This window comes from Durio zibethinus, chromosome 2 (genome assembly GCF_047325235.1).
Source record: "Durio zibethinus cultivar Kanyao isolate XHJ-2024 chromosome 2, ASM4732523v1, whole genome shotgun sequence".
Lineage (NCBI taxonomy): Eukaryota > Viridiplantae > Streptophyta > Magnoliopsida > Malvales > Malvaceae > Durio > Durio zibethinus.
In genome coordinates, this window is record NC_143163.1 from 35,003,197 (window position 1) to 35,028,097 (window position 24,901).

At 36.6% G+C, this 24,901-nt stretch overlaps 6 protein-coding genes and 1 non-coding gene across 10 annotated transcripts; 4 read left to right on the forward strand and 3 right to left on the reverse strand.

The window, feature by feature from the left end:
- Nucleotides 1–138: 138 nt before the first annotated feature.
- Nucleotides 139–220, forward strand: TRNAS-UGA (transfer RNA serine (anticodon UGA)). Its single transcript has one exon. It is a non-coding gene; the product is annotated as a tRNA-Ser (tRNA).
- Nucleotides 221–1,106: 886 nt separating this feature from the next.
- LOC111318008 (nuclear transport factor 2A-like) lies at nt 1,107–2,869 on the forward strand. Its single transcript, XM_022920614.2, has 2 exons — nt 1,107–1,493; nt 2,545–2,869. Exons 1-2 carry the CDS (start codon nt 1,200–1,202, stop codon nt 2,617–2,619), a joined length of 369 nt encoding a protein of 122 aa, XP_022776349.1. The 5' UTR covers nt 1,107–1,199; the 3' UTR covers nt 2,620–2,869.
- Nucleotides 2,870–3,294: 425 nt separating this feature from the next.
- On the reverse strand, nt 3,295–4,567 carry LOC111318007 (uncharacterized). Its single transcript, XM_022920613.2, has 2 exons — nt 4,230–4,567; nt 3,295–3,957 (listed from the first exon to the last, which is right to left on the reverse strand). The coding sequence occupies exons 1-2, from the start codon at nt 4,476–4,478 to the stop codon at nt 3,520–3,522; spliced, it is 687 nt and encodes a 228-aa protein (XP_022776348.2). The 5' UTR covers nt 4,479–4,567; the 3' UTR covers nt 3,295–3,519.
- Nucleotides 4,568–4,709: 142 nt separating this feature from the next.
- LOC111318006 (calmodulin-binding transcription activator 4-like) lies at nt 4,710–11,896 on the reverse strand. 4 transcript variants are annotated; one of them, XM_022920611.2, is made up of 14 exons: nt 11,808–11,896; nt 11,509–11,643; nt 11,239–11,364; nt 11,008–11,123; nt 10,538–10,626; nt 10,389–10,434; nt 9,332–10,109; nt 8,086–8,204; nt 7,581–7,671; nt 7,261–7,484; nt 6,465–7,144; nt 5,695–6,277; nt 5,212–5,514; nt 4,710–5,013 (listed from the first exon to the last, which is right to left on the reverse strand). In XM_022920611.2, exons 2-14 carry the CDS (start codon nt 11,519–11,521, stop codon nt 4,921–4,923), a joined length of 3,261 nt encoding a protein of 1,086 aa, XP_022776346.2. In that variant the 5' UTR covers nt 11,522–11,643; nt 11,808–11,896; the 3' UTR covers nt 4,710–4,920. The 4 variants fall into 4 exon arrangements, with proteins under 4 accessions (XP_022776346.2, XP_089609600.1, XP_089609606.1 ...); XM_089753474.1 differs by having other exon boundaries at nt 11,509–11,896; XM_089753480.1 differs by lacking the exons at nt 10,389–10,434; nt 10,538–10,626.
- Nucleotides 11,897–16,847: 4,951 nt separating this feature from the next.
- Nucleotides 16,848–17,545, forward strand: LOC111317697 (uncharacterized). The gene has a single exon (XM_022920126.2). It carries the CDS (start codon nt 17,036–17,038, stop codon nt 17,243–17,245), a length of 210 nt encoding a protein of 69 aa, XP_022775861.2. The 5' UTR covers nt 16,848–17,035; the 3' UTR covers nt 17,246–17,545.
- A 2,353-nt stretch (nt 17,546–19,898) lies between these two features.
- LOC149520158 (uncharacterized) lies at nt 19,899–20,994 on the forward strand. The gene has a single exon (XM_089753487.1). It carries the CDS (start codon nt 20,392–20,394, stop codon nt 20,599–20,601), a length of 210 nt encoding a protein of 69 aa, XP_089609613.1. The 5' UTR covers nt 19,899–20,391; the 3' UTR covers nt 20,602–20,994.
- A 432-nt stretch (nt 20,995–21,426) lies between these two features.
- LOC111318009 (uncharacterized) lies at nt 21,427–23,939 on the reverse strand (the record flags this gene model as incomplete). The annotated part of the gene is made up of 2 exons (XM_022920615.2): nt 21,427–21,707; nt 23,533–23,939. Coding segments are annotated over 2 exons (591 nt in total), but the record flags the coding sequence as incomplete, so codon positions are not given.
- Nucleotides 23,940–24,901: the final 962 nt, after the last annotated feature.

Here is a 24,901-nt window from a genome sequence, read left to right on the forward strand (position 1 = left end):
ATTTTGAAATGCTTGGATCAAATAATTAAGGACATATAAAAGATAAACATGAGATGATGGATGGCCAATTGCCTGTGCAGATGGCTTCACAGTTCAATATCCTTGATATTTAAATTTATTCGCATAATTAAGACAACAGTCGATATGTCCGAGTGGTTAAGGAGACAGACTTGAAATCTGTTGGGCTACGCCCGCGCAGGTTCGAACCCTGCTGTCGACGCATGAATTTTCCTTTTTCTTTTTATTTTTATTGTGCAATGCCAATGAGTAAATTTGTTTGGGCTATTTTTGCAAGAATCTGTTTAACTATTTACAAACAAGATTAACAAAACGGCCCTGCACTGTAGGAGAAGAAGTGTGCACTTGAATGAATAACCATAATTAAGAGTTCATGCGGATGCGGGGGATGGAGATGAACCCTCCACTGCAGTGCACTTGCAATAATAATAATAATTCTCACAAGGATGGCATGGCGACAACCATAGATGAAAAACACTTGAAATGAAATGACCCAGAAACATGTCTGATATTGTGCATTGGATATGGGCCCCCGATTTCTACTAGGACATCAACCTCGGGACCTACTCCACTTCCCTTGTCGCTCACCACTTATTTTTCACATCAATAGCTCTAATTCACTCTACTTCAATTTTTAAAGGATAAAGAAATTACTTTGGATTATTCTCCTCCCTGTGTGATGGAAAAATTTTAATTAAAATTTATGTGTATATTAAAAAACATATTTTTAAATAATCCATATATTATTAATTGAGCTCCTAAACTGTTTGTGAAGTTTGAAGTCCACAATTCATTGTTTATAATAATTATAATTTAATTTTTTTAATAAAAAAATCTTGTTGCTTTTGAAAACTTGTTAAAATAAAATTGACAAAAAAGAAAAAAAAAAGGTTTGGCTGGGTTAAATTGACGCAAAGAGCGACCGCTGGTTGATAGACAGTAAAGAGGGTGTATAAACGAGGAGCGTCTACACTGACCGATCAAAAATGAAAATCAAATAAAAGAACAAGCAGGCACCCAACTGTTGGATATTTTTTTGATTCAAAATCAGCCGTTAGATCAATCCTCCTATATATACCTATAAGAAATTCCCTCTCTCCTCTTTAATCTTCTCTAGTTCCCTTTGGCTGCCTGCTCTCTAGCGTGATTTGGAAGCCATCGCTCAGAATAAAAGAAATTAGATGGATCCAGACGCAGTAGCCAAGGCGTTCGTCGACCACTACTACTCGACATTCGATTCGAACCGGGCTGGTCTAGCCAATCTCTACCAGGATGGTTCCATGTTGACCTTCGAAGGTCAAAAGATCCTAGGCTCTCAGAACATCGTGGCTAAGCTCGTTGGCCTTCCTTTCCAGCAGTGCCAGCACAATATCACCACCGTCGATTGCCAGCCTTCCGGCGCTGGTGGTGTGCTCGTCTTCGTCAGTGGTACCCTCCAACTCGCCGGCGAACAGCATGCTCTCAAGTTCAGCCAGGTAACTCCCTTATGTCTTTGCACCTTTCTCTTTTTCTTTTCCTTTTTCGGTTTTTAGGGTTTTGATGTGTACTTTTGTGATCGATGATATCGATAGCGCTAATCTACTCCCTTGGTGATGGGTCTTTTAAGTGAGTTTTTGATCTGCTGTAAGTCTGGTTGAATCAATGGGATTTTGATTTATTCTTCATGATCTTAATAATCCAGTTAACTGTGATGTTATAAATGCTTACTGCTCATTACATTTTCAGTAATTGCATGTTTTGTAATCACTTTGAATCTATAGTAATTGAATTGAGGGGAAATAAGTGTATGATAATCGATGCAGTGAACATTGTCGATTTCATCAAACTGTGTCATGATTACACTGTGAAAGATATGGATATTTTTGGATCCACCATCTTGCCGAAACAACTTGTTGTTTCCTATTTTTTTTAATGCTCTATGAGGCTCTGCATATTCACATGTTCATAGCAATTATTTATGGCAATTATTTGGAATCTGGGTTCTGGATATTCCTATGCCCATGACTTAGGATGCCAAGTTGTAAACAATTGTATGATTACCATATACGGCAATCAAGAGCTTTCTTCTGTTCCTGATGTTTGTTATATGCTAGGCAAGCCTTTGCTAGTATTTTTTTTTTTCTTGCCTAATTACATTTTTTGCATGATTAATTGACAGTGGATACTCTCATTGCTTACTCTCTGAACTATAATCTAGCATCTCTTTCAATGTTGTTTTTTGAGACTCTGCAGTGTGCAGCATGTAAAAGAAAATTCACCAGGAGACATTGATGATATCCTTGTGGCTTATGCCTTACTTTCTTGTAGAGCAAATATATATAGTTTTATCTATATTTATAGTTAACCATTCTATTTTGTCCTAATTATTTGTGCAATACATGTTTTTGTTTCTAAGGGCATGATTTTATCTTCTATTTATAAAATTAATAGATTTCTCATCTACCAATGCGTCGGATCTGATACATTGACTTCTTTTTTTTATCTACTTTACTAACTGAGATATCTTGTTTTGCTTTCTACTCTTAGATGTTTCATTTGATGCCAACAGCACAGGGAAGCTTCTATGTGTTGAATGACATATTCAGGTTGAACTACACGTGAAGACACAATCACTGTGATTAATCAAGGGATGGGAATACAATGTCAAGGATTTAAAAAAAAAAAAAGTTTATCTCTGTGTTCAGTTTTAGGCATTTTAAATGAAAAATGGAAAATTGTTTTTGGGTTGATTATGTTTCATGTTTCGTTATGATTTCCTATGCCTCCATATTTCAGAGTCTTCTTTGTTGTGATTGGTTGAGTTGGTGAAGATGCTATCTTATGAATCGATTAAAGACTTGTTTTAGTTAAAGATTATGGCTCTCAGAAACAGATTTTCCGTCAATGAATCATAGATATTTGCAGTTGTAGGTCTACGGGAAATGGTCTCTTTTTGTTTCCTTATTTTCATTCGAGGGATTGACCCCTGTTTGTGCAGAGCTCTGGAGCCTTGGCTTGAAAAATTGGGTTGTTTACTTAATTTTGGTACCTTTTTCTCCAGATTTAAAGATGGATTTATTGGTATCTAAAGCTTTGCTATTACAGATTAGTATTCTCTAGCAATTATATTTAATTACAGGAAATTGATGGTGGAACTGACATCAGTTTTATCGATAATGGATGATCAAGCTCCCACTGGGGTTTGCAGAGGAATGAACCCTCACAGATGTTTCTGTTTTTCTGGTTGAATTCACTAACGTTGATAACTATGTGCAGCGGCAATGTACATGTATCGGATTTGGAAGACAAATGAAATATATCTTATTCCTTGAAACCCAAATTCGAAATGTTTCTATAAAATTTGATTTCTCGAATCCTACTTTACTACTTGCATTTCAACAGAATATAAAGAAATAAAAGAAACAAATTTGCATTTCACTCCACTTTACTGCTTTTCTTCGCCACTGATTGAATTTGAACCAGTCATAAACTGTCATGGACGAAACCTTCAATGGCTCAGGCTTAGTGTTCACTGCTTGATCCCAAATGTGGAAGGTCAGTGATATTGACGAAAGGGAGCGAAGGGTCAACAAGGTGATTAAGGTTATGTTTCTCAGCTTCATGGGTATTAATCACAGGACTTGACAGCATACCCACAAGCACTCTCCCAAATGATCTAAAAGGGTGAGTCAAACCATTTTTAACTTTGAGAAAGAGGGAAACCTCAGAGAGTTGCCAGGTTACAGTGACAACAATTATCAATGAAAGAAGGCAATGGGTTATTGTATTCTGCTTCTTAATCGCTTTAAGCTCTTTCACTATCTCTTCTACACCAATTTCCCCACATCCACTGTCCACTTGACTGCCATGTTCACTTTTTGCCTCTGCTTTATCAACCCTTCGAGAAGTTACCTCTAGTTCAGATTGCTTCAGCGTGATATCTCCTTTTAATGATTCTAACTGTTCAAACAGAAGTAAGACAACAAAATCAATATCTTTTTTTTCCCATGATGTAAAACGTCGCATCGGATCGGACACCCAGACCATTTGAATTGGTTAAAGAGTAATATAGACAAGAAAAATCCATCTTACTGGGGATTTAAAACTATGGGATTGGAGATTCTATGCACATCCTGCCTTATTTAGGAGAAAAGGAAAGGAATTTTGCCAAATATGAAAAGACGAGGTTCTGGTTGATTCCTATGAATTGAATTGTTTTGTCATGTACCTACCTGAGAGAGCAATCTGGAGAGGAGCTGATCATCATCGTCTTCAGAGAATTTATACCCAGAGGTATCTTTGATTCTCTTTTCTTCTATGAGTTTCTGGATTGCCAGATTGATCAGCTCTATATCTTCACTTGATTCCATTTGATATGTTGAGAGATGGAAATTTGCCTTGGAGCTTTGAATGACAGGTGGGAGGCAGAACTTCCAAAAGTTAAACGAAAGTTCTGGTAGGTCACTTGGCATTTGGCCCATAATGTGTTCTAAAAGGCCTAGTTCTGGCCGTGGACTAAGTCAGAAAATCATTTTTTTTCTTGTAGAAGGTTCTTAATTAATTAAAATTTATAATAGCAGCTTTTAATCTACCTTTAATCTTTTACACGACAAATTTTCAAATGCATTCCCTTTGCCAAAATTGGAAAGGAGATGAAGTTTCCCATAACTCTAATGTCCTCCAAATATCAGTATCCACGAATTTTTAGGGAATTTTAGGTCATAAAAGCTCAATCAATACCATCATAAATCAATTACAGTGGTAGTTACTATTTACAAGAAGCATATACATAAGCATAACTGCATGGAAAATGGGCAATCTAAGTTACAACCATGGTGTAATGCAGACTATTATACAAATCCAGGAAACTATCAAATTAGGTTCAAGAGGAAGAAGGTAAGTTAGGGTGATCAGAAGGTGCTCCTATGGGAACTGGAAAAAATCATCACTTTCCATATCATCAATATCACTTAGAGAAGTTGATGCCGCTGGTTCATTTGTGTTACCAAGTTCAGCCTGCAAGAACAATTGAATAGATTCAGAATTGTAATCCCATGGCAAAATAAGTTCCAAAGCAAGGACACAAAAACAATAACACAAGCAATAGTTTGTAGGTTTAGGTTTGTCTGTGTATTAAATCTTATGTGGCCACTCCATTACCAATATCACAAATTCTATAATCAACAGATGATTCAAAGCAGTTGGTCAACTTACCTTGGCTTGGCGATATCTTTCAAGCAGGCGGCGATATTGTTGACGTGCGTCTGGAGAATCAACCATAGACAGCACACGTGAGAGAGCCTCATTAACTGCTACATCCACCTTCTGTTTGCGGAACACTTTGAGAATGTCCTCATCTTCACTTTCATCAATGGGCTCTGGCTCACTACGAAAACCTCGAAAACCTCGCAAGCCAACACCTTTCCGGCGCCAACGAAGTACAACCTTATCTAGAACACCAACAGCCCAACAGATTACCTTGTAATTCTTCCTGATCTGATAACCTCTCACATGGGCCTGATATAAAAAGCAAAGACAACAATTTTGAAACACTCCATCACCAACATGGTATATAAGGATTTGACCCGCCGGGGGGGGGGGGGGGAGGAGAATAAAATCTTTACAACTCTCTGGTGAAGTGCCAGAAAATTACCTGTATCTTTACAAATTAGTAAATTCTGATAAATAGTAAGATACCTGTATTTTTATAACTTTCTGGCGAAGAGACAGAAAATCTTTGCGACCTTTCCAGCCTCGGAATTTCTTCTGAATGGATAAAGCAGCTAAATTGTAATCACGGGCATTTCCAAAAGCTAGCTTTGACATAGTAGAAAGACCTTTAATTTCATCTGAACTGATACCATACTCATCTACACTAGCTGCAGTAGCAGCAACTTCTTTCTGTTGTCGTTTCCTGAAAGAATGTGCACGGAAAGCATTTTGTATACGTGCAGCTGCCTGAGTTGCATTCCGGACAGCAGCCAAGGTATCTTTAAGTGAAAGCTGATCCTCACTGGTAGCAAGGCTCCCCTTTGAGATGCTATTCACAGCCATTTCAGCCTGAACTGCAGCAGAGCCTTTGGAAAGCTCACTTTCTTCCAGTGTAAGGGATGAAAGATGGCTAGTCAGAGCCACCTCTGAAAGATAACCTGCAAGTCCCTTATGTCCACTGGAGGCAGCGATAGATGCTGCAGTTTTTCCACTTAGATCTTGTGAGGTTGGATCTGTCACTGCCCCAGCAGAGGCACCAGAAGCTATAAGTGCAGCAACCATTTTTTCTCTGTTAAGAAGAAAAAATAAAAATTCACACTAAATAAGTTTGATGCATAAAAAAGGCAGTCTGTATAAGATGTAACAGCGACACCCCTTTAACTTGGCAACGTTATAATCCTTAATGATTTGTTAAAGATTAATTGCAAAAGGGAGAAAGAGAATAGTGTACAAAAGTCAGTAAGAATCTCATTTACCTTCCAAATCGAGCAGCCCAGTGGAGAGCAGTCCACCCGTTAATGTCTCGGAAATTTATGCTGACACCATGGTTTAAAATTGGATTTAAGGCCCACTCAAAGCCCAATCCAGCAGCCATGTGTATTATTCCTTGATCCTTCTTGGACATGGTGCAGACTGACCGATCACCTGTTTCCTTGGATCTAGAACATAACCATAGCTGCAATTTGTCCTTTAAAAGCTCCTGCAAAAGCCAATCAACAATACCAGAGGAAGTCCCACTGCCAATTAAAAGAGCTTCTATGACATGACTCCATGAATCATCATCAGCTTTGGACTTTCTCAGAAGATGTGATTCTATGCTGTCTTTCTGCAATGAGGAATCAGACAGAAGCATCTGTACAAATCTGACAAGTAACAATAGCTCTTCCAGACTTTTAGGAACTTCTGTGTGGGATAAATTACACCGAGCACAACTACTAGCATTAACTCTATACTCAAACTCTCTGATTTCACTGCAGGACTCACGATTGCCATCGGTGATGCAGAGCGTGACGTTCCCAGGAAGGTGAGGAGGTGCTTTACAACAGACAACACCTTCCTGAATGATCTCAAGAGGAACTTCAGTCTCCCCAAACATACAAGCCCAGGCAGATTCTGATTCTGATGGATCACAAAGAAAAGATCCAACAATGATGACCTGCATTTGGAAATATGCTTTAAACTTTTAAGCTTTAACTGCAGTGGTAGAGATAAAGAACTTCCTGAAGCAAGAGAATTTTAGAGACAACAGAAATAGAATTCCTTGACACGCACCTTTGTAGCCTCACTGGAGTAACCCCATTCTGGAGAAATTTCCCAAATTGTGAACTTCTGCTTCTGTGCAACAGTCAAGCTTGAATCTGTTGCAAGAGGAATTTCTATATTGTCTTGGTTGCACAACATCGTATAATAATCAGAATTGGTACCAATAGCTTGTATTGCAGAAGAATATGAAGAAATTTCAACATTTTCAGCTTCTTGACATAGCAGTACAGATGCTGGCAGAGAAAGGGATAGTCAGATCTTAACAAAATAAATTAGATACTAGAATTTCTAGTGTCAAGACTACTATCAAGAGTAGAAGGAGATCATACAATCTTTCAAGTCTGATCCATTGAAATTCAGCCAAACAGACTGTTCCTGTTGCTCAGTGGGTCCTGTCCTTGAAGAAGATAGTGGTCTTCCCTGTTTTAAGGACAACGAAACTCTCCTTATAGCAGGAAAAAAAATGATAGCCTCATATTAAGTCCAAAAAGTAACCTAAAGACTGAGCTTTGGCAAATGCGGTCAGGTACCCACCTTTGAGTAGGGGATTACAACAGGTCTATGGCCCAAACCACAGACCCAGCAATAAAACCTCAGCTAAAAAGTAACCTAGAATTGAATAATTACAAAAGGATACTTAAACAGCTTATTATAGAGGTATTGGTGCTTTATGCTCACACAGCAATGAACTATAAGGCTGGAAACAAGATTCTCAGTATCAAAGGGAACCTTTATGTCGTGGCAAATAAATATATAATAGAGGGTCATTAGCATGCGGATATTAAAACACTTTCCGTGCTTTGACATTTCCGTTCACAGAGGAAAAGTCTTTACCTGGGAGTCGACACCTGATTGATTCTTGCATGAGTCTAATACATTTTTCCAATATAGAGATTCCTTACTTCCATCTGAATTATCATTGCTATATACTTGGCTATGTTCTCCATTTTTACCTACAGAAAAAGAGTAGCAATTCTTTTCAGCTTCCTTATCCATCATATTCAAGAATCAACCAAGAAAAACAAAAACAGAGGCTAGCCATTAAATTTGATAACAATTCATCTGTCCGATGTTCATGCTTGCCACAAATTTGAATATGAAATATCAAACTGATGAATGATGTTTTCAAATTTTACTTCTACATTTCTTTTCTTTCCTTTCATTTTCCTTCTCCATTTCTCTGGGGAAGACTGGAGAGAGAGAGAGAGAGAGAGAGGGGGGGGGGGGGTTGAGGAAATTTTGAAATTTACAGTTTTCCTAACTATAGGGAATACCTTGGGTGTGATTTCAACTGCTCTACTCTTCTTACTGTGTACTGTAGACATAGGAACTTTTTTTTTGCTTTGATTAAAAGAGGGGCAGGGGTGTCTAACATATAGGGGCAAAGAACTATGCCTAAGTCAATTTTCACTGGTCGCATGGTAATTTAAAAATAAACAATGTCTCCACATATAATCAAAGATAGCCCAAAGTTCTCCAATTTTATAATGCTATAAAAATTTATGAAATAAAGATCTTTCTTCATGTTCCTAAATTTGTTATGGTACCAAAGTCGGGATTATCGCCTCTATTAACAAAACAATGAACATTAGGGCCATTCTAAACCTTTTCATCCAACATCCTCAGTTTTTCTTCTGAGTTTGCAGAATTCCAATACTAGTGTATTTTAGGCATCAACTTATGGCAATTGCATCTATGTAAGCATCTACGAATGTAGTTAAGGTTAAGATTTATAACAGGCTTCAATGTTTTTCTATAGCCAAGATTCCACAATATTCAACTTTTGTACTATCAATATATAGCATATATTCAATTTTTAGGCTTTGTTCTGTCAAAACCCAGTATTAGAAGTTTATACACACACACACACACATAAATGCAGAAAAGCTATTACGACCAACAAAGTCAAGAGAAAAACGGCAAATTGCTTTTCAGGATAGTTAACTAAATATGTAAGAAAAACCCTACTTCTAACTCAACTAAAACAAATCATGTCCAAGTAAATATGGAGGATAAAAAATCAGTACAGCACATGAATTGTGGCATTTCTGATCACCAAAGAAATGGCAAACAAACAAACCTCCATCTGAAAGCAGCGCAAAATTATTTGAATAATTTTCCACCCTAGCAGGTTGAGAATAAAGGTGATCTTGAATGATATCATCTGGTTCATACAGTAGATCTTCTTGTGGGTCCTGCTTGGCAGTCTCCCTTCCATATTCCAGAAATTTTGAATCATCTGTGTCCCCATCCAGGCTGCAGAAAGGACTCATTTCTTTGAAGCTGTCCTCGTTCAAACTTAACTGCTCCTCAAGCCTCTTTAAAGCATGACTAACCTGAAGATCAGCCGGACAGATATACTCTACTGTATTATCTATCCCATTGTTCTTCATGAATATATCAGAACTAACTTCAACAGACCCTGGACTAGACAAATTCTGATACGTTTCATGTACATCACTAGCTAGAGAGTTGGATCCACGATTTTGAGAAGTATATGAGTTTGGACTTGGACTAAAGGCAGAAGAGGATACTGGTGACGGCACAATGGATGCTGAACTGTCTTTAAAGCTGTCCTCATTCAAACTTAACTGCTCCTCAATCCTCTTTAAAGCTTGACTAACCTGAAGATCAGCCGGAATGGTATACTCTACTGAATTATCTATCTCATTGTGCTTAATAACTATATCAGAACTAACTTCAACAGACCCTGGACTAGACAAATTCTGATATGTTTGATGTACATCGCAAGCTAGAGAGTTGGATCCAGGATTTTGAGAATTATAAGAGTTTGGACTTGGACTAAAGGCAGAGGAGGATACCGGTGACTGCACAATGGATGCCAAACTGTGCTTAGCCTGTATACAAATGTGAAGAGTGACATTAATTTAGAAGATAACGTAAAGCATGTCTATTTCTCATGGTGAACGGTGAAGTTATATTGGATACCAGCTACACAGAGAAGAAGACAAAGTTTTAAGCAAACTAATCCCTCAAAAGAGATGGCAAATTCCACCCAACTTGCTAGGAAACCATGCTTAGAGTAAGCAAGTTGGGCTGGAAAGATTTAATTCTAAGCAGAAAGAATAAAAAGATCATAAAGGGACAACATGATTAGTCTAAACATCCAAACTTACCTCATTTATCTCTCTATAATGAACGAGAACAATATGCTCATATGCCCTGCCAAAGTACTAAACTATTAGCAAATATGCCTCCCCATAACTAAATATTTCATATCAGGAAATGAAACGCTATAAACAAATAAACTACCAAGTACACTTACGGGTCCAGCATCCAATAGCTACGTCTCTGAAAACTAGGGTTCTGCTCTCCATGAGCATAGTAACAATTTAAAGTTTCAACATTACCAACCTGGTCATGCATATAACGTATCACCTCTCAGACAGAAGAAATAAATATAGAACTCCATGGATATTAGAACAATCAAATACACTGACAATTTAATGCTAACAGAGAAATGGACATCCTTCATTCATTCTTCAGGACAATTAGCCATTGATTTTCACGTATTTATGTAGATATATGTCTGACTCTTTCATGCACCAAGAGTTCATTTTAAATCAATCAATTAGCCAATGTTTTCCCTCTATGATAAGTTCCCTGAATTTGATTGGTTCGTTCATTTCCCAAATAACAAAAGCACACATTTTACAGAAATTCATCTCTCGTGACGTGATAGAAGAAAAAAGGAAAAAAACCAATAATTAAAATGCAGGCGGTGTTTGACTAAACCTTAAGCCTTTCATGGGCTTCACCGACAGTTCTTCCATCCTTCTTTTTACGCCAACTATGACCATCTTTACGAAAGAAACGAAGAACCCTCTTGTTGAAAAGAAACAAAGAGCCACCTGAACATAAAATATATCAAAAAATTCCAGTTAATAATAGTGATATCCAAACATGTAATATAATAGCATTAAAATTGAAATTAACGAAGTTTGAAGTTCATGTTAAACGATTTACTTGTTGGCTTTTGAGGAGGCTCCTGCGTGAGTTGATACTTCTCATGATTTTGTAGTATAAAGAGTACTTCAGCTGGCTTCAGCCACCGAGCTTGAGCTTCTCGAAATAGATTATTAATATCATACCCTGAGATTAATATTGAAATAAAAGAAAAAAAAGAAACAAATTTCTGTTCAAATGATTCCCAATTTAGTTAACCCTAAAATCAGATTTAATCTAACTTAAACAGTAAAGAGAGATATTCAAAAACAAAAGTCCTATTTTTTTTACCTGATTGCTCCATTTTTTTAATTCCTATAAGAAATTCAAAACCAAACGAACTATGGAGGAAACGATTGGATTGTGGTCATTTGAAGCAAAGACGTTTACTAGATCGAGGAGGAACCGAAGCTGAAGCCCAAGATCCTGCAGGAATAGGAATAACCGGGGCCGGAATAAGGGTGGAAGTATTGGAAGCGAGGGATAAGTTAATGAAACACAATTGAAACAGGTTTAAGTTTAAGCTCTTAACAGTAAGTCATATAGAAAGAAAAGAAAGAAAAGATAAAAAGAAGGGATTGGAATATGACTTCAAATTTCTCCGTCGTTGAATGGCTGGGCCTTGTATTGTGGAATCACCACTGGAACCACGAAGGCGCGCTGGAATCTGCTGGTGCCCGAATGAATAATGAAATGATGGGTTTGGTCTTGTAGTGAGGTGGCAAGTTTGGACTGGTTATATTAATAGAAAGCCGATCACGGCTTCTTGGCTTTTACTCTTTTAGCTATTTGAGATGAGACCCCTGCTGACCACACCCAATGAGATAAACCCATTGACCATGTTTTGACCATTGCCCTCATCGTGAAGTTCCGTACTGTCTCAAATTGAAGGGCAACCGATGCCAGGGTGATGAATTGAGGGGCAAATTTTGGTACAAGGAAATAGACTTCTGAGCATTGACGTCGTTGTTTAATTATGTTATAGTAGAAAGGCAGGCCCACAATTTTCCAATGGCGTTAGGTAGGTGGTCGTGGAGAATCTATTTCTTTATTTATAAGAAGTAGCGGCGAAATGAAAGGGCCGTTGGGTTTGGGCAAAGCATTAGTATTAACATTGAGCAAGTGGCCGCTAGCGTCCAAACCTCGGAGATAATGCATTAACGCGCTGAATATTTTAAGACATTTTATTGTTTTAACAACAGAAAAATACGTGCCAAAGGTACCTGATTCTGACGGCGCCCCTATATTCATTTTACTATGTTATCCACTTATCACCACCTACATACAGTACAAGGATGTCGCTAACTCATCGTACGTGGTCTGTTTGTACATGGATTAATAACTATTTTAAAATTTAAAGTTTGAACCTTGATTCCTTCCTGCTCCAGTTTTTGATTCAAATTATTATTTTTTATGTGAAAAATAAGATTTCATATATAATTATTTGATCATCCATAAAAGGGTATTAATTTTTTTTAAATATAAAAGGGTATTGTTGAACCCAAAGTAACCAGTACTGTATATTTTTTTGGTATTGTTATGTATTGGTATCTATATCAGTAGGCATCCCTAAAATTAATATGTATAAGCGGATACCAGTACAATACTGATAACCATGGTTGAACCTCTTTTATTTAGTGTAATTTTTTGGGTGAAATTTAATAAATTTGATTGTTATTGTTTGGTCTCCATTTTTTTTTATGCATCAGCTTTTTTGAGATTAATGATGAGAACTACTATTTAACCTATTGTTCAAATTTGTAAGGTGCATTTAACACACATGGGCCCTTTGTGTTTTACTGTTGTCTTGGTATTTGTTTATTTTGGGTGGTGGAACCTATGATTGGGAACTCATGCTCCCCTTACCACATAAATATTGTTTCCAATTTCCGTTATCCTTTAAGCTTAAAAAGACAGTGCAAGTTGAAAAATAGGATTAAATGGAAGTTTCTTTCTGTCTTCGGGAGTTGACGTTCACAAAAAGGCTGGAATGAAATTATGTCAGTGGCCTCCATAATTCTGGGTTGGGTGCCTTTGTTTTTATTAAATGCTTTTGGAAATTTGTATCGCAAAAGCCAAAAGTAGTGTAACCATTTCCTTTCTTTGACACGGACGTACCACTTTGCATTGGCCCTGTCTAGCGTAGTGTCTATACTCAAAAGTATGAGCGTAATCCCAACAATTCCACTCCATCTTAATCTTTCCTTTCCTCCCGTCCAAGGGGTTAAGTCCAAGGGCCTGATAGGCTCACAATAAGTGTTTCAGATTAGCCTGTCTCTGTTCGGACTAAAATCAGTATCTTCAAAACCCTTCAACTTGAACTCGATTCCATATCTTTGGACTATGTATGATATACAATCTATAGTTTATTCTCTACTCTGATCTTGGTTTTGTACTACACGCCTTTGGGCAGCATCATTTTAAAGCATGAATCCTTGGAAAAGGGTTGTTGTTGTAGAGGAGAGTGTAGTGAAGTCAGTGAAAAGACACGGATCATATATGTTATCTACTTTGTCTAAGTCATACCTGCTTAAAGTAAGCTGGCAGAAAACGAGTGAATTCATTCATGGTAAAATACAACATCAACTTGCATTAATGCCCCTACATGATATTAATTTGTTTTCATGGTTCCTGTTGACTATGTAACCAACTTGATTTTGCTTTTGAAATAAAGTCGAAAAAAATAACTTTTTTAATTCGTTAATCCAATCTATTGTATCACTTTAATATATTCGATTAGGGATATAAATGATACATTAGTACTCACAAACTATTCAGATTCGATTCGAAAAAAAATCGAATTCGGTTCGATTATTATCGAGTCGAGTTTGAGTTCGAATAACTCGACTTATCGATCAAGCCGAATTTGAATATTCTTATATCCGACTCGAGTAGCTCGCGAGCTTAATCGAATTTTTATATTTGAATATATTTTTATTAATAAACTATTTCGAATTCGAGCTCGAGCATAAATAATCGAACTCTTATCGAGTATATGAATTGAGTTTATTTTTACATATTAATCGAGCTTAATCGAGCGAGTTCAAGTAGCTCGAATTCGATTACGAATTGAGTTCGAGTTTGAAAAATAAAACTCGATCGAATTCGAGCCGAGCATCAAGCCGCGAGTTGTGAGCTCGAGCTTCTCATTATATCGGCTCGACTTAGCTCGATTATAACCTGATACCCGACTACCAAACCACTTATCGGTTATCGTTAGGTTAGTTCGTTTGAATGCTTTTTCAGTAGAATTGAGGTAGCATAACTTAACTACTTCTTACAGAAAAAAAAAATGTTTGACGTCTTTTCTTTATGAATGATGACTGGAGAGGCGGTTGAAGAAATCCTAGCAATAGATGGATGCGCAAAATCTCAATCAGAAGCTCCCACTCTGCCTACCGTAGACGAGGAATTTACTTTGAATTGTAGTCGAGGATTGGCAGCTCAAGTGATAAGGAAGAGAACACAAATGGACCCCAAGAAAATGAGAAACTGGCACCATCAATGGCTTCACACGTGCATTATAAGGTAAGAGAATGGACCTGTATTAAATCATAAGTTTCTTCCAACAGGTTGAGAATAAAGGTGATCTTGAATAATATCATCTGGTTCATACAGTAGATCTTCTTGTGGGTCCTGCTTGGCAGTCTCCTTCCATATTCCAGAAATTTTGAATCATCTGTGTCCCATCCAGTCTGCAGAAAGGACTCATTTCTTTGAAGCTGTCCTCGTTCAAACTTAACTGCTCCTCAAGCCTCTTTAAAGCGTGACTAACCTGAAGATCAGCTGGACAGATATACTCTACTGTATTCTCTATCCCATTGTTCTTCATGAATATATCAGAACTAACTTCAACAGACCCTGGACTAGACAAATTCTGATACGTTTCATGTACATCACTAGCTAGAGAGTTGGATCCACGATTTTGAGAAGTATATGAGTTTGGACTTGGACTAAAGGTAGAAGAGGATACTGGTGACCGCACAATGGATGCTGAACTGTCTTTAAAGCTGTCCTCATTCAAACTTAACTGCTCCTCAAGCCTCTTTAAAGCTTGACTAACCTGAAGATCAGCCGGAATGGTATACTCTAATGAATTATCTATCTCATTGTGCTTAATAACTATATCAGAACTAACTTCAACAGACCCTGGACTAGACAAATTCTGATATGTTTGATGTACATCGCAAGCTAGAGAGTTGGATCCAGGATTTTGAGAATTATAAGAGTTTGGACTTGGACTAAAGGCAGAAGAGGATACTGGTGACCACACAATGGATGCCGAACTGTGCTTAGCCTGTATACAAATGTGAAGAGTGACATTAATTTAGAAGATAAAGTAAAGCATGTCTATTTCTCATGGTGAACGGTGAAGTTATATTGGATACCAGCTACACAGAGAAGAAGACAAAGTTTTAAGAAAACTAATCCCTCAAAAGAGATGGCAAATTCCACTCAACTTGCTAGGAAACCACGCTTAGAGCAAGCAAGTTGGGCTGGAAAGATTTAATTCTAAACAGAAAGAATAAAAAGATCATAAAGAGACAACGTGATTAGTCTAAATATCCAAACTTACCTCATTTATCTCTCTATAATGAACTAGAACAATATGCTCATATGCCCTGCCAAAGTACTAAACTATTAGCAAATATGCCTCCCCATAACTAAATGTTTCATATCAGGAAATGAAACGCTATAAATAAATAAACTACCAAGTACACTTACGGGTCCAGCATCCAATAGCTACGTCTCTGAAAACAGTGGTTCTGCTCTCCATGAGCATAGTAACAATTTAAAGTTTCAACATTACCAACCTGGTCATGCATATAACGTATCACCTCTCAGATAGAAGAAATAAATATAGAACTCCATGGATATTAGAACAATCAAATACACTGAAAATTTAATGCTAACAGAGAAATAGACATCCTTCATTCATTCTTCAGGACAATTAGCCATTGATTTTCAAGTATTTATGTAGATATATGTCTGACTCTTTCATGCACCAAGAGTTCATTTTAAATCAATCAATTAGCCAATGTTTTCCCTCTATGATAAGTTCCCAGAATTTGATTGGTTCGTTCATTTTCCAAAATGTTGGCACTGTTGGTAAGAGAATGGACCTGTTCATTAGTTTTCTTCCAAAATGTTGGCACTGTATTAAATCATAGTTTTGAATTCCCTAAATTTGTTTCTACAAAAATGCTACTAAATACTAATAGGCTTGGCAAACAAAATATGAATTCAAAACTCAAAATCCATTCCTTAGCAGTCTGCTAAAAAGGATGCATCTCGATAATAATGTAAATCGCAAAAATCATGCAATTCTGTTTTTCCCTTTCCTTTCCACTTTGAAACTCATAAAATAATCAAACCAATAATATAGGTGGGATCCTTTTTCTTGTGTTTTCTTTTAATTTGCTTGGACATCACATATTCTCTGCAGATACAGGCTGTATTTTCCTATCGATATATAAAATAAGTAAAGGTTTATACCTAATTAAACTATTTGGAATTTTGGATATACCATCATAATACGGAAGAGCAAGAATGGGAAGCAAGTTATTCTGGTGCCAGTTGTCAAAGGATACGACAGGAAGAAACCCAGCAGTACAAATGTGACAGTGGCAGTGAATCCAAATGACTTCATCTCCTAAATTCCGCCCCACACTACTCTCCACACTCTCTCTTTATCTGCCCCCACTTTTTCTTTGCATATATACTGACTCTCAACTCTCACAACTCCATTAATCAGCTGCACCAATCACTTCCCTTGCATCTTACCCAAGTTGTCAGATACCTTGTTGTAGGAGAAACAATGTCGGATTGGGGTCCTGTTTTTGTGGCAGTGGTGTTGTTCGTGCTGCTAACACCAGGGTTGTTGTTTCAGGTGCCGGGGCACCACAGGTGCGTGGAGTTTGGCAACTTTAAGACTAGTGGTGCTTCGATTCTGATCCATTCCCTGCTGTATTTTGGGCTCATTTGTGTCTTCTTGCTTGCCATTAAGGTTCACTTGTATATAGGTTGATCATAAATGTGGTCTTATATAATCTGATTAAGGATGTTGTGGAGTATTATCTTATTCCAGTCAATTGTAATCTTGTCATGTTTGCTTGTTTCACGTTCTAATGTTGAGTCTTGAGCTTAATGCCATAAGCTCTTTTGTATTTGTTGATTCTGTTGTTCTGAACTCGCAAGTATTTTTTTTCAATTAAAAAAAATTATTGCTTCCGTCGAATATTATGGAGCTAGACTTTAAACGTTTTGACTGATGGACTGACAGCACGGTGAATTCAATTCAGAACTTTAGATCATATGCTGCAATACTTGACTATGAAAAACAACTACTTCGGCTACCATCCACTTAAAAAAATATTCAACTAACCTCAGTTATGAATGCTTTCTTTTCAAAAGCTAGATTAAACGTGGCCTGCCAGGTAAGAACTTCTCCTTTTCCTAGCAATCAATTCGACCAAATTAGGCAGGGAGAACGTCTCCTTTTACTTGCAATCAATTCGACCAAAATTTCTTTTAGATTATTTAGCTTGGCGGAGTTTTATAATTCTAGGTAGTTCTCAGTTGCACTGAAACTTTGGATCCATAAATGTTATATCTATCTCATGAAAGTACTATAATATGTGGTCGGTTTCTCCAGAAGCTGTTGTGTCTCCGACATTATCTTGAAGTAGAGGTGTCTGAGAATTATCCACTTGAGAAGACTAACACAATTGTAATGTTTTTTTTCCTCAACAGTAAAAGTTAAAACCCAACTTGTACTGATGCAGCTGCTTGCTTGTAGAACCAGCTGATATATCTATACTGAATTTAGTCTCTATTTCAAGACTCAGATGCCTTTCTTTGGTTGATAATATTAAAGCTTGTAAAACAAAGGCTTGTAGTTTTATGGATAAAACATTGATCATGATGACTGACTGGTTCAGCTAGCTTATTAATGAGATAAATATCCCTCTTTCATTTGACATAGTGACATCATAACATGAGTCCTCATACAGCCTCAGTTAGAGTTGGACAAGTTATTGGTTCAGGTTCCCTCATCCAGTGGCAGATGAATTCTAGAGGGAAAGTTCTTCTTCAGTTAATGTGTTGGAAGAAGTTAATTCTGAGGGATTTGCAAGGTAGTGGACCACCTTCCCCCCTTTTCTGGCATGGGCCTTAGTAATTCAGGTTATTAATCATTCTGGCATTCAAATTGATAACAGGATTGCCTGTATAATGTGTCGAGACTCCGGTAAAATCAGATGCAATGATGACGGAAATTCAAGCAAGCAATGCTGGTGTAACTTCCCCTAATAGTGATTTACCTGATTCCAAGAAAAGGATCGCTCCAAGTCAGTCATCTTCGGTTTGAGAGTTGGGAATATCTACTCTAGACTGGTTCCCTTAACATGGTCCATTGTCTCCATCACCGCATGTACCACAGAATAATTTTATTTCACGACACTAGCAAATAGTTAAAAACAGGCAAACAAAAGAGAGATGCTCTCCTTGGGGGGAGTCTCTCTCTCGCAATTTCCTCTGTTCCGCAATGCAGCACTTTAGTCTAGACAACTCTTTTCTTCAATTATTCTTTCCCTAGAAGTATCCTAACAGGAATACTAGAATTAGATTATACCTTGATTAATCGTTTGTAGAACGTCGTGATGGGTTGATGCTGTATTATCTGGCATAATGCTGCTACAAAAAGGGAACTCTTAGTGTTCCATGTGCCATGGTACTGAAGTTGGCATGGAATGGCAAGCTACTCTTCCAGCTTTCAAAGTCTAAAGAATCAATCCTTCAGTGTTCACAGCTTTACTATCAATTCCAGGAATAAAGTAACTTCTTGTAGTTCATGTAAATGTCCCCCAAGGAATAAACTGATTTGACTAAATTGGCATATATTCTTCAAGATATTTTTTTGGACTAAATTTCCTATGTGTAACTTGTATCAGCTAATGCTCTAAAATGGTTCTGCTTATATTTTTGGGTACTCCTTGTAAATCTTTTCATCAAATGAATTTACATGCTCATCATCAACAGGAAAGAAGGAAAAATTTTGAAGCCTGAAAGCTAGCAGCAGAATGCCAATTATGCTATTGAGTGATACAAAAAAACATTGACAACAATCAAATCCAATTCAGCCATGAAATCATAGAAATTGATTAGACAGGCCTTGACTTTGGAGTTTTCTGATACAATGCACCAACTGCTTTTGATGTAGGCTTCCGCCAGATTTGATTGAGCTTAAATAAAAGTTAATCAATATTATCTTGGGCATTAGTCAGAATCCACTTCTCAAGCTGAAAGTTTCAAATTAATATCTCAAATCATTCCTCCTTACATCTAATCTGACTACTGATTTATGCTACTAATATAACTATACAATTGTGGCCTATAATCAGTATTTTCTAGGCTCCCTACAATTTACTCTACTATGTAATGTCAGAGGCTTTAATCTGTTATTTATTTTTAAAATGTCTGTTATCTTGAGAAGAAACTAAACTGGTTTAATTTGTTTGTTTAACTTGGAATATTCCTATTTTTACCTCTCATAACCTTTCAATTGTGGTTGGTGGGGATGTTAGCTTGCAAAATTTAAAACTTTTTTTTTTTTTTTTTTTACAAATGAGCAGCATGGATATGGGGAAATGATAGTAAAATAATGATGATACGAATTAATTGAGTTGTTTTTAACTACTGCAATTTTGATCAGATTTCGAAACTCTGAAATGGAAATCATGTTGCTTGCAATTTGGATTTCTTCCATCATCTGGAAAAAACAGAAGAAAAGAAAAAGAAAATCACAATCAGGGTTCTTAATCATAAAACGATTTTATATTAGCAGAGACATACTACTACACGGACAGTAATTCGATCCATCATGCTGCTACGTAGCTTTTGCACTGGCATCCGTCGAGAAACCACGATGTCGACATGCATTTGCTGTCCTTTGCCTTTTGTCTTTAACCCGATTTCTTGCAGTTCACATATACTCCTCAGCTCTGAAAAACAGATCGTATTCCTTCCTTGCTTTCTTCTTTCAATGACAACTCAGAGTTCCATCTTCAATTCCCAGCTTCATCAGCTATATAAGTTTCCGTTTGTTTGATTTTCCTTTCATACCCCATCAAGAGACAAAAAGGGTAGATTCGTTTTGTAAAGAAATTAAGAAGCATGGCGGATTGGGGGCCGGTGGTGATAGCAGTGGTGCTTTTTGTGCTGTTAAGTCCAGGGTTGTTGTTTCAGTTGCCAGGGAGGAACAAAGTGGTGGAGTTTGGGAACATGCAAACGAGTGGGATTTCAGTCCTTGTCCATGCCATAATCTTCTTTGGCCTCATCACCATCTTCCTCATCGCCATAGGTGTTCACATCTACACTGGATAGGATAGCTACTTCTACATTTGTTTTTTTTTTTTTTTTCCTTTTTATAGTGTTATGTTTCTCGTTTCTGCGTCTTTGATTATCCTGGTGATTTGTTAATGGAAAGTGATGGTTTTACTTTGGTTTGGTAGTGGTTGCGATCTATTACTCTTGATGCTTCCTCTTAATGTGCTTTGTAATGCAGTGTTAGAATAATATGAATAATTGGACAAATAACATTATTGTTCGTGTTCCGAGTCTCTGTTTTTGCCTTCGATATCTGATATTTCCAATTACCCAAGCTCTTGCCTGATTAACTGATAAGATCAGAAGTTTGTTCACTTTGTTAAGCGGAGTTGAGTTGAGCACTGACTGTTTAATATCAAAGAAAACAACAAAGGAGGCAGTTGGGTTATGCCGTAATGGCTCTGCCATTTTATAGAACTAAAATAACTTAAAACAAGGGTGAGAGGAAGTCGTGTAATCCAGCAGCAGCAAAGCCCTCTTTATTCACACCTGTCCCTTCGATATTGTAAAAATACCTTTTTTGCTCGTTTTCATCTGCCTTTTTGGATAAGAATATCGATGCCGATTAATTCTGAAGATTTTGAAACAGAAAAAAAAAAACAAGCAAACAAACAACAAAAAGAACCTTTGGTTTTCAAAGAACTTCCCTTTAAATTGACCCTGCATATTGACCACGTTAACGATGGAGAAGGCACTGTAGACAAGCCAAATTTAAAATGCCGTCTGTGCCGTTAAAAAAATATTTCTATTTAGTTTGTTCCCTAACAGTAAAAAAAAATAGAGAGAGAGAGAGACAGAGGCCTATCCAATGGAAATTGAATATAGAAAAGAAATGGGAAATAACTGTCCCGTTTCCTCTCGCAAATAAGAAAACAAGACACATTGATCAGTTAAATCTTTTGACAAGTCACTACTTTAACTAGACAAAGAAGCCACATCCACATACTTCACTAACATTTGAACTGTATGTTATCCACATTTCCTGCATTAATACTTGAAGAAACCTGGTAAATCCACTAGCAATAACCCAAGTGCTGCTCGAATCTCCGTGGCATTCCAACTCTCTGTCCGAGCCACCTTTTCTCTTCACAAAAGTTTCCATGCTGCAATGCCAAATCGTCAACAAAAAGCCTATCAGCAATCTCTTAAATGTTACATACATTTAATTGACTGAAGGGAAAACATAAAAAAAAAAAAAAAACAAAAAAGCAATCCGTTCAACAACGAACTACCATGTTTCATTTCATGCAATTAGCAGCCCAAACAAAAATCTATTGTTTCTTCACAAGAATTTGAAAACCTCTTGTACCATGCAAAACATAAATGATAACAAATGATTACTGAAGAGCAGAGATATCAGATACAACATGGTAATTAATCTAATTAGCTGCAAAAAAGGTCAACAACTTGAAATCATGAAACTACTATAACATTAAACAATGTCATAATTTTCGACCGCAAGCTCAATTTATCTAGAGTTAGATCCAAAGCTCAAACCCAAAGTCAAAATGAGCCAGTCTGCTTCAAAATTTTGCCCAATTTTGATCAGCCAATAACAGTTTAGACAAGTCATTATTTATTATTGTCTTATTCCACCACTTGTCAAAGAAACCACCAACCAGCAATTTGTCATATCTTGAACTTGCTATACCCATAATGTCAAATGAGTGCAAAACAAAACTACAAAGATAATGCATTCATTACACTTCTAACCAACAAAGTAAAGAGAACATGGAAACATTATAAAACAAAACTTGATATGCACCTATTTGATCCATTCTTAAACTTATTTTCACTCTTAACAAAGTTTTCCAGTATCATAAGAAGAAAAATTCGGCTTTGATTGCATAAAAGGCTCTCAAGAAGTACACACCGAAGATCAATGGACACAGTTAACTAAAGATTGGACAAAATGGCAAGTATATTTTGCTAAAGAGTAAACAACGTATTCAAAAGCATTCTTAATATTCCAAATATAAAATGCAGGAGAAAAATCAGGTCTCAAGGAGGGTGGGGCTTCCAAAACCCTGTCAATTATAGCTATCTCTTGTTTTAAGGATTATAAAAAACCACCTGAAAGAGTTAATTAAGCTCTGTTTCCTAGTTTTCCGCAGGTAATCTGCAAATTCTCTTTTTTTCTAGGTTTGTTGCTCACCTCTCAAAATACAGTTTACCATTGCTCTAGTAAGAAACAAGCAACCACCCACCATTCTAAAATATCCAATGCTAAATTTTAGCAGAACAGGTGAACAACCATTTAGCTAAGGCTAATAGATCATATATGTATCCCCAAAAAAATGCAAGAAACGGGACAAAAGGGGTTTAATTCCTGGGACCAGAAGAGATAAACTAGGGGAAATATGAGATTTAATTCACAATAATCTATTTAGTACTCTAAGATAAACAACATGCACTTTTTGCATCTTTTATTCATTCAACACTCAATCTAGAAAGAAAACCCTAATCTCCAAACCTACAATTCCTATAGCATAGTGGTATTATTATTATTATGATATTGAAATTAAAGTCACTTGTACTATATATAAATAAATATATATATATATATATAAAGGATCCTACGAAATGTTCTCTCTGGTTTTTATATGAATGACTTTTCAATTATTAACAAAAAAAAAATCAAAATAAAAGGAGAATCTAGAACCGAAAAATTTTTTCTCCTAGTTCGTCACGAAAATCAAACACAACAACCAAAGAGATGAAAATAGGGGGAAAAAAACACCCCGAAGCATGCAATCAGAGAATAAAAGAAAACAAATTTATCTCAAGCATGAAAGCTCCGATTCAGGAAATCAACAGGTAATAACTAATAAGTTATAACATAAAACAAAATTAAATGTAAAATGTAAAAGACAACATTGATCCATATATTTAAAGTATTTTCAAGAAGAATTAATAAAAAAAAATTACCGGGAATTTCCTTTCGCGGTGAAGGAGAGGCCATGGCGTAACAAAGAATAGAACGACCCAACATGGAAACCATGGAAACAATGCCAGCAACATAAAATACCATGACCAAACCAAGAACCCAAGGCATCAACATGAACCCTATAAAGAAAGTGACTGAACCACACAGCATCAACGAAACCGATATCCCTAACATCAGCCAAGCGAATCCCGCCGGCGATATCTTCGTTGTCGCCATCGATGTCGTTGGGGGATGAGGCCTCGTCGGCGACGGAGATTGTTCGGTGAAAGGCATCGGCTTCGGAGGCAATCGTAGAAGATTCTGAAGCAGCGCCGACAACTCGTAGAAAACCCTTGATTGCTGATCCTGAAGTCGATGATTTTGCTGTGGTCTTCTCATCATTTTTTTCTCAGACAAAATCCGATTGAAAATTCGAAGATGAAAATTTTCTAAACCCTATAATCCGAAGAAAAAAAATAGGATTTTTATCTGCTTTTTTGCTAAAACAAGTCAAATGGATAAACTCGGGGGCAGTTATCTAAACCGCTGTTTGATTGGAGAAGAATTAGCAGATGGAGCGTTCTGATAGTTAAATCTTTGTTTGTTTCTCAGGAAATTCTGGAGGGAAACAAAAAAGAAAGTGACGCTGTAATGCTGTTATTCTAATGAATTGGAATTTTCAGAAACCAAAACAAAATAAAGAAAAGGGGGGAAAAGTTTCGGAGTTCGGATTGAAAGAAAATTATTGTATTGACACGTTTTTTGAATGATCACGCCACCTTTTTAAAAAAATAAAATAAAGTGTATTTTTTGGAAGAGAAGTAATAGGTTCCACCCGTAATTTTTGGCGCGTGTATTGAAAACGCTTCATGGATTACAGCGGACGTGAAAGTCTTAGGTGGGGATAGCTGACGTAAGCCTTATCCTTGGAACCTTGATGTTATGATCAACTTCTCTCGCGCGTGGACGCTACTAATTAGTGTTAATTGCATTTATTTTTTGTTTTTTTGCCTAAAAAAGTAAATCTAAATTCATTTTTATTTTATATTTTTTTTAGGTATTTGCTAATTTTATTAACTCTTCTTTTTCGAAATTTTGAAGAAAATTTTTACCTAAATTTTTGTAATAATAGAAAATTATAATGTACAAATTATTGGGTTAAAGTAATATGATTGGTAAAGAAAATTCCTGCTTTAAAAGTAAAAATTAAGTAATTTTGTTTCAATTTTTAATTTGTAATTAATTACTTCATAAGTTTGGTTAAACGTAGAAGCAAAGAAGTTAGAATTCCCATCCCGTGTCCGGAAATCATGGCCTTTACTTGTCAGAGATGACGCGTTTCATTTAGAAGCCAACTCTTCAAATTCTTGT

What these genes read in the sequence shown, in the direction of transcription:
- LOC111318008 (XM_022920614.2), top strand. Translation starts at nt 1,200, where the DNA reads ATGGATCCAGACGCAGTAGCCAAGGCGTTCGTCGACCACTACTACTCG. An exon ending in ATGCTCTCAAGTTCAGCCAG is followed by an intron (nt 1,494 to 2,544) that starts GTAACTCCCTTA and finishes TTCTACTCTTAG; the next exon opens with ATGTTTCATTTGATGCCAAC.
- LOC149520158 (XM_089753487.1), top strand. Translation starts at nt 20,392, where the DNA reads ATGGCGGATTGGGGGCCGGTGGTGATAGCAGTGGTGCTTTTTGTGCTG.
- LOC111318006 (XM_022920611.2), bottom strand. An exon ending in TGGATCAGACTTGAAAGATT is followed by an intron (nt 7,485 to 7,580) that starts GTATGATCTCCT and finishes TTTCTCTGCCAG; the next exon opens with CATCTGTACTGCTATGTCAA. An exon ending in AGAAAGTTATAAAAATACAG is followed by an intron (nt 5,515 to 5,694) that starts GTATCTTACTAT and finishes TTTTTATATCAG; the next exon opens with GCCCATGTGAGAGGTTATCA.
- LOC111317697 (XM_022920126.2), top strand. Translation starts at nt 17,036, where the DNA reads ATGTCGGATTGGGGTCCTGTTTTTGTGGCAGTGGTGTTGTTCGTGCTG.
- LOC111318007 (XM_022920613.2), bottom strand. Translation starts at nt 4,478, where the DNA reads ATGGGCCAAATGCCAAGTGACCTACCAGAACTTTCGTTTAACTTTTGG. An exon ending in TCTCCAGATTGCTCTCTCAG is followed by an intron (nt 3,958 to 4,229) that starts GTAGGTACATGA and finishes CTGTTTGAACAG; the next exon opens with TTAGAATCATTAAAAGGAGA.